This window comes from Falco rusticolus, chromosome 6 (assembly GCF_015220075.1).
Source record: "Falco rusticolus isolate bFalRus1 chromosome 6, bFalRus1.pri, whole genome shotgun sequence".
In the NCBI taxonomy this organism is placed as follows: domain Eukaryota; kingdom Metazoa; phylum Chordata; class Aves; order Falconiformes; family Falconidae; genus Falco; species Falco rusticolus.
In genome coordinates, this window is record NC_051192.1 from 39,230,288 (window position 1) to 39,246,320 (window position 16,033).

Here is a 16,033-nt window from a genome sequence, read left to right on the forward strand (position 1 = left end):
TGCAAACGTATTAAAGAGTTTAATATTTTAAAAAATCACTTTTCTGTGTTTCTAAGTATTTATTAGTAACCAGTAAAGACACCGGTTAAAGAATAAAGCTACCACAATATTCACAAGTATAAACTTCAAAATCTGGCATCAAGGTTAGTCAAACATCTGAATAGCTCTGACTTGTTTGGCATAACTAGCCATCCCACTGGATGGGTCAAGCAATGAAAGACAGAAAGATAACATCCCAGAAACATCTGAGTTTGCCTTGTATCCAAGAACAGCACTTGGAATTTGAGATCGATCACTGCAACCCAGGCAGAAAATGCCAGTTGGACCCCCCTGGTGCATAGGAAGAAAGAGGAAAGCCAGCACACGCTTCACTTGCCTTTGCACCATCCGCTGTTGTCTACTTGTGAGCAAGAAGGGACAAGTGACAAGCTGACAGCTGCATCTGCATGCTTGAAAAATTATCTCAGCTAAAGTCAGGGTGACTTCTTGGCAGAGCCTTTCACGTTGTAACTTGTATTTTGTAGAGTGGGATTTTTTCTTTCCCCTTTTTTTCTTGGTATTAGAGAGAGACTATTAACTGCAAGAGTCAGCTAAACTGTCAACTACAGAAATAAATCTGCTGACTAGTATATTAAAACACATTTATCCATTCACTGTACCTATCACTGGAAAACTGCTCTGCTCCCTGAGGTCAGATACGGTTGGGATTTTTTTAGTCTTCAAACGTTGTAGGCAATTCCTACTTCTGTAAATACCTACAAACCATGTTCCTAAGTCAGGACTACAAACACTGTCCCACAAGTAGCTTTTCAAAATTTCACCTAAAACCAGACTGTAGTACAATATACATTTGTCTTGTAGAAGCAATTTTTTTTAAATAACCCATTACTTTATAGGTCACACTGCACTTTAATAATCAAAGTATGTACTCTATCACTGCTTTCTGTTTTAAAAAACCCTTCTATTTCATAGCTGATAAATTACTGCATATAATTTTTATTTACTTCATGCATATTTTGAATTTGTTTTTTTCAGTTGAGCCGAGACAGCTAAGACCAACAGGTGTGGGTGTCAGAAGACCTGAATACCTGACCCGGCATTACTGCATCCGAGCAAATCACTTCAGGTTAGATCCAGTCAAGAACTTATATCTAGAGACATGACACAACCTAAATTTCATGTATGCGCCTCCTAAATTCAGAGTCCAAGTGGGTATCTATGCTCTGCCTACAGCACACGAGCACATAGTGAGGCACCTCAGGATAAAGCCAACTGAGGAAGAACCTGAGGTGCCTTACACCCTCGTCTTTGCCACACCAGTAATGACCAAAGCTGGGTCCAATGCTGCAGGCATCTCTTCTCAAGAGGGGCAGGAGAACGTAACAGGGATTTTAACATCTTTACTTTCTGAGGACGATGTGCTTTTCATCCAATAGCTGCTTAAAATAAAGTGCTGCAAGTTAAAGTATTTTTCATAGATACAAATTTAAGTTCTTTAAGGATGAGATGAGCACAGGCTAAATCTCCACCTTCGTAACAATGTGCTCTGAAGGCTAGGCAAAAAGGTTCCATCTGAAACATAACAGTCACGAGTTACACTTTGTTTGGGACCGGTGGTATTGCTACGTACCGAGACATGCTCTGAGCACATGTACCAGACTGGGACCTCTTCAAAGGGTGCAGCTGCCTCTCTGCCTGCTTGCAGCACTGTAGTAAGACACGGATAAGACCAGGGTAATTCTGGACTATGAAGTTAACCAGGGAATTTCAGGGAGGTAACTTCTCAAGATAAAGAGCTTAGTGAGGATGATTATGCCCGGGACCATAATTAAAACAAATGCCCTAGTTCAAAGGTCTCTTTGGTTAGTAAAACTAACTAAAATTACTGCCTTTTGCTCTGTGCTTTATGAGTCAGTTGCTCATATGTAAACGGGATAAGAATGCACAGTTCACCGTGTGTGGATGAAACAGGCTGTATAAAAGCTGAGCTGTATAAAGGCAATCTTGTTTTTGACAAATATCTCATGCTAAATATGACTTCAAAAAAACCAGCTCAAATTTAATCCCAACGCAGCATCTATTTTTGTCCCTGGATCTAAATATGAGGCAGACAGCTTGCCTCTACCACTTTATATTCTTCCCAAAAATTCATTCAGCTTGGATCAAATCCCATTTCCCTTAAATGTATAAATCCCCATATCATCTGCAGACCTTGACTATCACAGAAAGTGCCTCTGTATCAAAGCTTTAAAATATGTTGTAAAGCCACAGCAATGATGCACTTGTGTAACAACTGAACTGTAACCAATGCTGACTGCAAAGCAAGTTCATGAACTTCAGCTGTGATATATCCAGTGCACTGTTTTGTTCTGACTCCTAGTTTAAAGGGTCAGGAATTTCAACAGATGCAGTACCATGCCAGCCCAGCTGAAAAAACTTCTGCTCAACAGATTGATCTAGATGCCTTGGCTAATACCAGCCTTGCCAATCTAGCTACCTTCCCTATTATTCTCCTCTCTTCCCCCAAAATGTAATTTTACATCACTATTTCTAGATCTTTATTTTTAACAGTATATATAGAAAAGCATGAAGCAAGCCTGGAGACAGTGAACACTGGTACCCAACACTTCTTCCACAAGCAAGTGCCATATGGAAGTGGCAAGTTTTTAACCCACCAGGAAAACTGAATTATTTACTGCAAGGCCTTCTTATTTGGTGAGTAACAAGAAAGGTCTGCGAGACTTTTGCAAGAGACTTATGCGTGCTTCCTCTTCTGAAAAAGCAGCCAAGCACAGCTACACAGGTAGCTTTTAATGACAGATGCTGTGTGAATTTTCCCAGAAACAAAGGTGTCTTGGGCTCCATGGGATGAAGGTAATGCTAACTGTGGGCTGTTGGACTCTGTGATGGGAAAAGTCTGTTGAATGAATACTTCAAAGAAGTCCTACTGAAAGCCACCAAATGTATTTGTTAGGTCTATGCCCTCCAACACATAAGTGTTTGCTCTCTTGTTGGGAAGGGTGTCCTCATGTGGTTTACTGGATGCCCAGCCAGGCTGGGAAGCTCACGCTTCCAGACCAGCTTCTCCAAGCTGCTTCAGGGCTCAGCTATGCAGGTACTTGATGCAGCGCAAGTATGGAGCGTGAAATGCAACACTAACGCAAAGCAAGTATGCAGTTACACTTTTCCAAGGGTCCAAATCAGATGCAAGTCTTTAAGAAGGATCCAAACTAAAAGGAACTCTACAATGTGAAAATACCTTTAACAGGGTTAAGTCAATATAAACATGCTGATCCTTTCTTTCTCTTCTTGAAGCTTTTAACAACATGTAATCCCACCCTCAATTTCCCAGGTAATCTGCATGATTTAGCCATACAAAAAACCTTTCTAATGGCACCAAAATGCAACAGCCATGACAAATTATATTTGTTAACAAGCTGTCACTAGGGAGTGCTCAAAGTAATTAACACCGTTTGTCTTGAGTTAATTTACATTTCTGCAAGTGTGTTACACGACTACATTTAGTGGTGACAAGATGTCTTAGGTTTAACGGTTTATTTGCTTCCTTTTGCATGTTTGATGCTGGCATTAAAATCATTCTCCCTGCTTCCCCACTTTTTCTATAGCATTTTTATGATATTTAGACAACTGAACACAGCTAATATAAAAATATGAAGGGAGTTTTTATTGCTTTTTTTCTCCTAGGACACCTCATGTTAAAGCTATCTAAAATGCTGCAAACAAGCATGTGTAACACCCTAATCTAAGAGAGGAAGGAGGAAGAAAAGCAAAAAGGGAAATAACTGAACGTCTGACATTCCTTGTGATGGAAGTTGCTGTACCTAGCATTGAAACAACTACACCACAGATGGTAACAGTTTAAATTTCTTTTCTCCACTAAAGGCACAGATCTGAAATAGGGTGAGGTTTGATAATCTGTCAGCTAGATCTTCCTACTGATTCTGACTTGTATCATAAAACACTAAGAAAACACACTAATCTGGTTTAAGAAAAAAAATATCATTAGTATTATTTTGAACCAAATTTTTGCCTTCCTTTAACCCTTTCACTTACCACAGATATCAGTGTAATCAATCTACATATAACCACCCTGTATGTTTTTACACTAAGCACTGCTCTACGTAACTAAACCTAAAAATAGGGAATCTAAATGCTTCCAAGTAACACAATTTTTCAGCACAAGAGCAGCTTTCAAACATGTGCAGTGCAGACTCCCGGTCAAATTCTGTTTAGTTTCATTTGAATATTTGCTTTTTAAAATTCCTTATTAGAAAAGACAGTTGGAGTACAGGAACTTGGCCAAAACCACCAACAGATGTACTGTGAATTAAATCACAAGCAGTAAAAAGGGCAGGATACATGGGCAGAGTCTCTAGTACTAACTTGACTACTAAAACTAAAATAATGAGAAATGAGTTGATTTCTATTTTTTGATTTTACAGCTCCAAGACCTTTCCAGAACATATGGTCTGCCCCTAGACGTTAATGGTCTTCTACTTCATTAAAGTTTCCAGTTGGTAGGAAGCTCACATCTTGACATCTCTCTGAACCTGAACCAGACCTGTTGTTAACATGAAGTGGTTCTCCCCCTATTTTGCAACTCTTTAATGAAACATAAGATTATTTTAAGTCCATAATCTTCTCAGCAGGATTATTGACTAGTAGGGCTGACCCTAATATTGCTCATCCGAACAGTGATCTGGCAGATGCACTGCGAAAACAAAGGCTAAACACATACCTGTCTGGAGGGTCTTACAGCAAGACATAATAGAGGCTTTATGAGTAACTACTTAAATCCGGTTTTATTTGACAATGCTAACCAGATGTCTTCTGGAAAACAAATCAAGTGTTTCAATCACTGCTGCTTAAATACATTCCTTGAATTTGGCCAACAAAGCTAAACAGAAGCTACAGTCAGCCAAATCCAGCTCTTCTGAAGATGAGATAATAAATGAATCATCGCAGACACTGGAACAACGAGCCCCATATTATGCACATAGCTTGAATCAACAGCCCTGGGGGGGCGGGGAAGGCACAAAGTACAGCAGTTGTGCAGGAAGTCTCTGCAGCTTTAGTCTGAAAAGGAGTATGAGAGTCAGCATATGGACTGTCCCCACTATTTACAGCTACACCTCCCTCAGTACTTACCTGACACCTTGTTAACCACTGGAAAGGACAGCCAGCCCAGGCAGTACTCAGTAGTGTGTGACAAGACATTGCCTCTCACCTTCAACTTTGTGCAGAGTGTCCACAGACCCTTCAGGAGCTGGCTATCTCCTGACAGCCTAATATAATTTCAGTCTTGCTGTATTTGCCCTTTAACATTAACACGGTTATTTCATCCCTTCCCATCTTGCCTGCTGTTTCCCAACTCTTGGACAAGTGACAACTCGCAACAGTGAAGCCTGTCCTCCCCCATTTTCTTTTTTCTTTTTTTACATCAAAAGTGCTCTGCAGTGCTAATTGCAGGAACTGGAAGGTAACTGCCCCTTGGAAATCTGGCTATACATGCCCTGCTCTGGTCCCCATCACTGTAACTGACTTACACCCACATTTGAGGGAGAACATATAAAAATAAAACATTTTTTCCTCTTCCTTCACTTCTTCATAGCTCGCAAGACTATCCAAGGCCAGTGCATTCCAGATTACTTTAGGCTTTCCTTTTAGGACACTGGACCTACTACACCTGTGAACACTCCGCTAATGCTGCAAACCCATCCAGAAGGTAGACAGGCACACTTGGGACACACTCCAACCAGCTAAGCAAAGCAACACCTACAACAGTGCTGTGTCTCCTCCCCACCTTCACGCTTCATGCCTTATTGCTTGTCATTTTTAGATTATAGTACAGCTAGCAAAATGAGTCTCAAGTTACTTTTCTTACTAAATATTTGCATCATTGCTATATACTACTGCTGTGGTATCTGTGCTCCCAGCTGAAGACCACTGTAGTCGGGGGATTTCTTCAGACAATGGTCCTTTAAACACAACCGTGCTGCAGAGCAACAAGCTAGATCTGTCAGTGCACCAGGTCAGGGACAGGGCTGTGTTACGGTGCTACCCTCTTCACTCTGGGTGAACACTCACTCAACCTCTTGGCATCATGGAGCAAAAAGCAGTACGGAACACTGCAGTATGCGGCACTTGCTCCTTTAGCACAAATAATGGTCTGCCTTAAAAAGAAAAAGAACCAGCGCCATGCTGAACTACATTAAACTCGTAGCTTTGCTACTGTCCAGACCAGACTCTCAGAGCTGGTCCAGCCACTCAGTAGACCCTGGCAACATGAGACTAAACAAGTCAAACAGTCCTTCAGCCTTAGAGCAGAGCACACAGTGCAAGGGAATAGGACTGATCTGAGGATCCTGATTCCATGCACAGCCTCAACTCTTCCTTCTCATCTGTCTTCTTCATCACCTATTTTCACAACTCCATAGAAGGCAACAGTCACACAAGACTCCTCAAGGATGTTTCGTTTCTATCTGAATGTCTGTATGCCTGGAAACACCTTCCATAAAGTGACCATGAAAATATGAGGAGGAGGCCACTTGAGACAGGCTCTCAGCAAAGGCCAGTTTGAGCAGCTTGCCCTCAGGGTAAGGAAACAGGTGCCTTGGATGGCACATGTTACCCCATCTGCCCCACCAGGCACTCCAAGGTGCTCCACCTGGCTCCTTCCCCAAGGAAAAAGAGAGCCTGTTTTACCCAATGCAATCAAAACCTTAAAAAAAAAAGGGGGGGGGGGATATCTTTTATAATTAAGTTACATAAAGCCAATTCAGCGGATGTGGCCAATATTTGGGTATCAGGATTAAGGTACTTGGCTTCTCATAGTACACAACCCCTGGATTTGATGGAAAGCAGCCGTAACACCCACGGTTTGCCTGGCTAAAAGCTGTATTTGAAGCAGCAGATGTTGATGGTAATGGCATAATGTTAGAAGATACGTCTGTGGAGCTAATAAAAAAAGCTTAATCCCACCTTAAAGGAATCAAAGATTAGATTAAAATGTAAGTGCATCACAAACTCCAGCTTCTAGATGCTTCATTTTCTAATTCAGATTGCTGGACAATACTGCTTTTTAGAACTTCATGTGGCAGCTGAGCACTTGAACACCTAAAGAAGGATAAATAGCTTTACCTCTGTTATGAACAAATTTGAATGCAAGATCTTACCATTTATACCTGAAAGTAGCTTCATAATGGAAAAGCACAGTACTTCCCCTTGATTTCAAATGGGTAAAAGGCTAGTTCATAGGTAAAAAAACCTTCAAAAAATCTTCCCATGCAACACTTACCATCACATGCTGCATCTACTTCCACAATGTGATAAGCAGAGGACATTTTAATATATAATATACAAAGTTAAAAAAAGTAATGAAAAAATCTCTTATTCCTCCAAACACAACACTGCTTCTAGTCAAGGTATGCAGAGATCACAATACTTGATTTCTCTCAAGACAGGTTAGATATTTTCACTAGATTTTTTTAGCTAGAACCATGCGTCAAAAATTTGCTGCTAAAATTGTACCAGAATAAATAGGTTTGGCCTTGCATTGTCTTAAAAGCTAGCCAGCATTTCATCTGTTTAGTATTAGATGGGTGAAAACTCCTTGATAGAAAGGAGTATCTTACTTGAATATATAAAATCTTTCAAAATAATTCAATATCTTTACAGGTGGTCTCTATGACTGTTGTGCTCTACACGTGAATTACTATTTGTCACCTAAGTTTTATACTTACTTTTCCATTCACTGAGGGCGCAACGAATGCAGTAACAAATTAATAGTCTGCAATCAAGTTGCTATGTACCAGCAATTTCAGATCTCATAAGCTGAACAAGAACAGGACTGGAAAACTTACAGATGTATTTTAATGCTCTGAACTATAGCTACTAGTTTAGCCCTGACCACATTATGAGGTTTGAGGGGACCACGAGAGGTTCTCTTTCCCTTCCCAACTTCCTCTAAAGGTAGAATTAAACATACAAAAACAATTTATAGGTGCTGTTTCTCTCACCTATTCTTAAAATGATTTCATAGCCCCAAAAATGTATTTCAGTGCTTCAGTATCTTTACTGCAAGGAAGTTTCCCCTATTACCAAACATAAGTATTTCTCCACTGCTATACATGTCCACTACTTCATCTCCAACTTACCACAAAGAAAAAAATAATTTTGCTTTTGTTCTACTCCTTTCCAGTTTGTGCAAACACTTTCTGGAGAACAGGGGGATTCACACCACTGTTTCCTGCACAGAGTACAGCACACCTTGTCATCCAACACTGTTCATTCCCCACCATCCATGCAGCAGGTTGCGTCCCATACAGACGTTCTCCTGCCCCATGCTTCACCTCAACCAATGAATGTGAAATACCAAAAAGATGTCAAAATGCAAGCTTCATCATGAGGCCAAGAAATGCAGAATTAAAGAATGATAGCCCAGTGGTGCTTCTTATGAGACTACTTTTCTTCAAGGTCTTCTGTGCTGTAATCACATAGCACTGTTTTTACTTCCTACCTGTTAAGAAGCTTTGGGAAACGTGTCTTTTCCAAAGCAATGGGTGGAAAAGCCATTCAGCAGCTGTCACAAATATGTCACAATTACAACAGCACTTGTCCACTAAATGAAACTCAGTGTTAGCTACAGAACTGTTAACCCAATCCTCCAAATGTCCACTGGCATCTTCCTGATTTCACAGCGCTTGTGAAGCCGCAGCAGAGTAAAACAGATAAATCTTCAGTCAGTGCCTCTCTAACTACTCAAAGCCCCTACAGGCAAGAATGAAATTACTGAAAATGGTGTTACATTCATGCTGTAGCTACTCAGGACAGCTACAGGCCAGAGCAAGGAGTTACTTTAAAACTACTCTTAAAGAGAATAAACATGGCCCAGGGAAAGAGGCTGTGGTAAAATAAGTAAATAAATAAAAAGCAGAGTTTTGTTAACTATGTCAGCAGCTTGAGGTCTGGTGAAGGCATTACAATTCCTTCTCTCTCTCAGTTACCACCCTGAAAGCATGAAACTGAAATTCACTTCACTACCAAGCAGTCCTACATCATGTGCACAAGCCAGTTTATTTAATACAAATGGTTAACTGGTAATTTGTATTAGTACTGAATAGCTTTTGTTTTATAAAGAGCAGCAGCTCTAGAGAAAAATCCCAGCAGACCAAAATGACTTCAGATGTGTAATCTGGAGGAAGTTTCACACAAATGTATCAGATATAAATTCACTAATACAGAAGATGAAACTGCAGTAGATACATTTATGATAGAACACAAGAAAATCAGAGCAGCATTTTAGCCTATGCAGTTTTTTATAATAGTCTCAGAGAACAGAAAAATAGAATGAGTAAAAGTTTATGAAAAGCTAACCAAAAGCAGTATTCTTTTTAATCTAAAGCACGCAAATATTTTTCTTTTGTAATGAACTGGGAAGTGTAGCTGCAAAGGAACAGTAAACATTTCAAGGCTAAAGGGCTGCACAAATGTATTATCCAGTAGAAAGTATAGGGGACACACAGGCTATCTGCTGAGCCATGCATGTGCTTTAATAACACTGGCTGTCAAGACTCCCCTATTAAATCATAACAAAAAGCACCTAGTAAGAGACAGTGAAAATCAATTATCTGCAGAAATGTCAAGAGAAATAAAACACGGCAGCCAAACACTTATCTATTCAGGCATACAAAATGAAGTTTTCTGCACATTTAAAAAGAAGAAATGTCATGTTAAACAAACAAAAATTTCAGTGTTCTTTTAAATCAGGTTAACTCTGCCAGGTATCAAGTACCTGTGGTTCCTGCTGAAACAAAGAGACTTGAAACGAGTTGGTTCTTTGCAGGGTAACCCTCTTTGTTAAATAGCTGATGTAAAGAAAAATCTAAGTTAACCATTTCCTGAACACAGAAGTTAAGCTGTAATTTTAAACTTCTGGCTCAGGGAGAGATGTTCTGCAGTCCTCCCCTCTGGCTGCCTGTCTCTGACCTCATGGCTGCACTAACAGAACACACTGCCTCCCATGCCAGACCATACGGGTACAGCCAATGAAGGTACTAAGGGTAAAAAAGGTCCTTAAAAATATGCTACACCCTTCTGAAGAAAGCACTTCCATTACTGAAAGGGCCCCTGTGACTGCCCTGTTCCCTGTTTCCCATCTCTGCTCTCAGTGCCTTTTCTGATCTCTCACAATTAGCCACATCCCTGCAAATGACCCTGTACAGCAACAACAGACATCACCAAATAAAACACCTCTGATGTGGTACTTGCACTAAAGTGTACGTGGAGTAACTCAGGACTTACTGAAATTGAAGGTACCATTATGGAAACATTCCAAAGACTAAATGGAAATGGCCAAAACACACAAGGTTTTCCCCTTTCCCATTCTAGAGTGCTCTGCCAGGTAACACATTTCCTTGTCTCCTGATAGCAAAAGCATTTCTGCCCTATCCCTACGTTTGAGGGGGTAAATACCACTGATGTTCCTGATGTGCTGCAGGCAGAAAAACAAATAAACTTCCTCCAAAGCCTGCAATTTGAATATGTTTGCAAAGACTGTGGCAAAAACTACTGTCCCAGACACATTTGTGTCAGCAGCAGGATCTTACCTCTCAGTACTGACTTGAGGTTCAGCTTGGCTTGTCGGTGCAGGTCCTCCACACAAGGTGGTCTAGAAGACGGCAGGAAGACATTTTCCTGCTGGTGCCATGGAGCAGTGTAGTGCACAGTCCATCTACTCTCTTCATCGAGGTTGGAAACAGCTGCAGCAAAACAACAGTAAGAAAATTAAATGTTACTCTAGATAGCTGTGTCATGAAACTCCACACACAAGTTTGATGTGCACCATCTTAAAAAAGATTGCTTGCCACTGTAGTTCCATCAAAACACTCCCTAGAACCTCACTTCCATGACAGTTAAAAACCCTTCTCTTATTTATAATCTAAATTTGTTATGTAGGAAACACCTTTCCCTCTTCCCATGTTTATACTTGCTGTTGTATTTACTCTGAACTTGCAACTCTTGTTTTCCCTCCTCTAGCTCCCAAGTCTTCACGAACAAGATAAATGTCCTGTCCCCTGATCCTGCCAGGTGCTGTGCATTGCAGGATAGTTCCCTTTTGCTCAGAGGTGACCCTGGGAATATGACAGTCGCCATGAGAGATTACAACAGGTTCATTTGTGTCAGGAAATAACCTTCTCTGACCTCACGCTCACTCAAACCAGGAACAAAGATTCCAGTGAAGCTGACAAATTAACTACTTTCCATTACTCTGAGTGGAAAGACTATTTGGACAACAGCAATTCCGTGGGCAAGCAGTGCTCAGTGCACAACAGTACTGAAGAGGGACTGCTCTGGCCACCTCTTCTCAGCCAATACACACGTGAAAATAAAATACAGACCTTGCTCAAGTTCAAAGTTCCTACAGACAATCTACTAATGAATCAGCCAAAGCACATATTGCTAAGATTCATTTATCCTTTATGCTTCCCAGGAGACAGCCATTACCTTTTGTTTAAAGTTCATCATCAATAAAAACTTCTGCAGTTGAATGGCATTATCCCTCCACCCTGTAAACAGGAAAAGGGCAGTTGGGGGTCATATGTTGTGATCCCCCAGGAACCCTTTGGCCTCTAGCCAACGTGCTGCACATCCTCGGTTTTAGCTCTCCAAAGCAGAAAAAGGCACTGCAGCTGTGCTGCCTCCTAAGCACCTGCCCGCCAGCTCTGCACCTTCCCTGTGCTTTCCTTGCTGCCTGGGCACTGCTTGCTGCTGCGCTGCCTGTAGCATCACTTCGTGAAGCTTGTCTGATGCCTCTGTGATAGCAGAAGAGGTGTGTAAACTGAGAAGCAAAATGAAGGCAACAGCCTCCTGTCATCTGAAAAATGACTTTCCCTAACACCACTGTGCATCTGCCAGAATCACTTCAGATGGAAGTAATCGGTACTCGTTAAAGAAAATAAGCTATGCCCTTTCATTTCAAAACCTGTCTACAGCCTAATGCTCAATGCCTGTTTTGCCCCTAAAAAACTTGGGGCGGGGGGTTCTTAACTCCCTTTCTTCAATTTTTTTAGATTAGTATCAGACCTCGAAAAAGGGTTTTGAAGACTTTTGACTGGTCTCTTCATCTCTGAGGTGCCTTGGTCCTGCATCCTCTCCTCTCTTTTAGGCATACTGGCTGACAGAGTCTGTGCCTGCGCTTCTCATCCTTGCTAACCAGAGGTCAAACCTAAATCATGACAAACTGACAAGTCACCACCTACCTGGTCACAACATCAATCACTCCAGTATTACATAAAAAGTGACAGGTATGGTCAATGACCTGCCTGAAAAGCACCCCTCGCCATTCCCTAGCTGAGTAGGGGGTGGGGGAGGAAGAGGGCAACACCAGCTGCCAAGCCCCCTGTCCACTGTAGTCCCAAAATACCAAAATTAAAGTTTCCTGCTCAGAGCAATGATCATCAAAACTAGTCGACACACATTTCCCAAGTACTCTCTCTAGTGCAACTTGTCTATCTTAATGAATTAAATGAAGAGTCGGGATTTTAAAAGCCATTCTGAAACTACGGCATCTTTAAAAAACAACACTTGGCTCAGAACAAGCTTTATATAGATATATCTGAGATACAAGCCCACAGCTACCCATGCACTTGCTGAGCAGCTGCAGCAGCAGGGACAGAAACCGGACGGGCTGGGAGGGTGCCCCAGCACCCAGCGGGACAACTGTGCTGGGCAGCAGGTGACACCAGCACCCTCTGCCTTGTCACCGGACTGCTCGCTTCACACAGGGAAGTCTGGCTCCTTCAAAACCACTGCGAGGAAGGACTTCAAAAGCAACCCAGTATCCCAAAGCAGAGGTCCAAAAGCACCTCACAAGGCTGCCTCTGCACACTACAACATATTGAGTGGCTAAGAGAGTGAGATAAACTTCGGACGAGGCTTCAGGAAAGCAGGAGCAAAGCCGAAGGGAATCACACTTTCCTGCAGGACTGGGCTGCCTCCCGGAAGATCAGCGAGCACGCACAACTACTTACTCTTTCTCTTGAAAAGTTTCATGAGAGATTTAAGCTTTGTGTTGATGAAAACCACCATTTTCAAGGTGCTGAACTGCGATCCTGGAGTTCAGATCCCATAGAAAGGAGGAGCTGCGGGAAGGTGACTGTTTTCCAGACTTATCCTGTTCCAACTCCGCACACCAAACCTCTCTTCTTCAGGCTTCTTTCTCCCCTCCTCCTTTCTTTTCTGAAACCACTTTATATCTGTCTAATCTTCCTGATGCACGAGATCATTTACAGTTCTTTAGCCTGAATTTCCCCTCCTCACAGGCAACCTTGTGGGCTGAAAACAGCCAGCTTCAACATGCAAAACAGGAGGAGATGGGGGGGGAAAAAAAGTTAATTGTTATGCACGTTTGCACGGGAACAAAAATCGAGCTTTCTTGCTAGCCATGCATATTTCCTCCGTTGTGCTCCGCATCCTTTCCACCGCCCTCCAAGGCTGGCTCCTCCGGGAAGCCCGGCTCCTGCGGGCGGCGCGGGGTGCAGGTGCCGCCCGCCCCCCGCCGCGCCGCCGCCGAGCAGGGGGCGATGCCCGCACCTTCCCCCGCCCTCCGGCCACAGCCGCTGCCCTCCAGCCTCCTTCCAGTTGCAAATGAGAGTTGCATTTTCGTGCAAATCAGGATGCCCTGCTTTCCCAGCGCTCCCATCCTTCCCCCTCTTCTCTCCTCCCGCCCCCCGCCCCCCCTTTTTTTTTATTTTTACCCTCTCGCTCCCACTTTATTAAAGGCCAAAAGAGCCGCGCTGTGAACGCGCAGCCGCGGCCCTGCAGCGCCTCGCCTCCCAGCCCCACTGCTCCCCACTGCCTGTGACATCGGACCACTAATTTTACATATTGAATTTAATTCAGTAATACTCCTAATTTATTCTTGTTAGCGTCATCTCAGACCAGATACATGGAAAACAAAATCGAGTTATTTCTGGCTAATAGAGAACCTGTTACTCATCAAATGAAACATGTGCACTGAGATGAAATAGCCCAGCTTTCTGAGATGCACATTATATCCTCACGTCTTTAAAAAAAAAAAATAATACTGTACAGAGGTCCACAGTCATCCTTCCTAGGAATGCACGGCAGTTTTGCAGGAGTTAAAGAGAAAACGCTAAGCACCAAATGAATGTGCTCCCTAGGGCATGCCCTTTGCACGATGTTCAGGCTCAAGAAGCAAGCCCTCCCTCACAAAGCAGGCTTAGGAAGCCCCCTCGGGTTAACAATGAGAAGGATTTTTTTTCCTCAGGAAAAAGAAAAATGCCAGCAGCAGGGGGCTTAGACTGACCCCAAAGCTGCAGCAGGATCCGGCCCCTGTTGTGCAGCACGTAAAGAAGCACATGCTCCACGGAACTTCACTCCCAGTTTCACCGGCTGAGACTCAGCACTGTGTAGAACAGACAGTAAACAATGCTTCCCCATCATTGTCTGAACACATACTATTATCAGTATTTTATCAGTAATCCAGAGATTTTACAATTGCAAAGTGGGGTTGACATAAAAAATGCCATTAGCATCAGGTCTCTCCAGCAGGTGCTGGTCCAAGAGACATTTTGCCTGGCTCACTTCTGTCAAAGGGACCAAAGATCACAGTGCCATGGCAGCAACGGTGGGGAAGGCACCTCTGCTTTTGCATTGATTCCCATCAAGCACAGTATCAGAGTTTGATGCCAGGGGGTAATTTTTTGTGTAACAAGATAATTATTTAGTGTTGTTTTTTTTAAAAAAAAAATCACATACACGGTAATACACCTGTTAGGAATTTGCCATTACCCATACATTATTAAAACCCCTTTAAACGCACACTTGCTGGACACACTCTGAAGGCAAATGCAAAATGACTACATTTCTACCTCCAGCAGCATTGCCATTCGAGAGCCAACCCACAAAGTTTTTAGTATGGTGTTGATCTTTTTTAGGATGTAGAAAGTGGCTTTGTAAGTGGAAAGAGGAGCTACCATGTATTTGCACAGGGGAAGGTGCAGTTTCAGGCTAGTATATGAGGAGGACTGGGCTACTGGAAGTGAGACAGACTCTCACCCAGGTCTTCACAGCACCTCAGAAAGGCTTGCAAGCCCTGGGATGCAAGACTTTGTTCCCTTTTCATGGACAACCTCCTTGTATCAACGTGATCCCGGGTACTCTGGACGGCTCAGACAGCCAGCCCTTCCCCCTTTCACCAAGGTCTGCAATGTGTGCCAAGGGCAGTGCTGCTCTTTGTTACTGGATCCTCAATCCACCCTGCAGCATTTCTCCTGCCTGAGAACAAGCACTTGATTGCTGTCCTCTAGCCCTGATCTCCAGTATGGAGGCAGCTATTCAAACCCAGTAACAAACAGTGCAGAAGATGGTATCTGCCTTTCATCCTCCCTGCTCTTTGCTTCCACCTTCCCTCAGGTCATGCTCATAAAGAGATCAAACATCAGAAGTGGCTCTCAGGGGATACCCCAAAGGAAACACTACTTCGGTATTTGTATCTGTGGATCTAGTGCGATGCAATGACCAAAGCCTCTTCCTCACTTGAACCAAACCCATTGGCTTCCATGAAATTCAGCACATTGCCTCAATCCATTTAAAAATGCTCTTCCTGTCACTGCAGTTGGCTTCTAATGGCAGTTCTCTCAGAGTTGGAAACACGCTTTTCTTCACCCTGCCTCTCTACCATTGAGAAAAGGAAAAGACAGGGCAGTTTGAGAAAATTTATACTGTAGTCACTATGCAAACAGATAAAGGACTTCAGCCTCCAACATTGCCAATGCAGCAGACAAAACCACACACACCCCCCCCACCAAACAACAAAAAAACCCCTCACCTAACATTACCTTGATAGAAAAAAAATTAAAAGTTTGTTAAAGCTGGATAAACCCTGCATGAACAGTAGGTTTGCACACACCATGGTATCAGTTCTGTAAAAGCAAATGACTCAAGAGACAGGTAGCAGACTGAGAAGACCTTGCTCTGTGGCACACTT

The 16,033-nt window shown here is 42.7% G+C and overlaps 1 protein-coding gene across 10 annotated transcripts in view; it reads right to left on the bottom strand.

Annotated features, from left to right (window-relative positions):
* The window catches only part of NHSL1 (NHS like 1), a 187,514-nt gene that overhangs the window by 44,254 nt on the left and 127,227 nt on the right, over nt 1-16,033 (bottom strand). For 8 of the 10 annotated variants that reach the window (XM_037392009.1, XM_037392008.1, XM_037392011.1 and 5 more), the window contains exon 2: nt 10,629-10,781. In XM_037392009.1, the coding sequence (XP_037247906.1) occupies nt 10,629-10,781 (153 nt within the window). Of the gene's footprint in view, nt 1-10,628; nt 10,782-13,052; nt 13,604-16,033 lie in introns of those variants that run through there. The other 2 variants (XM_037392017.1, XM_037392016.1) reach the window with 1 other exon arrangement.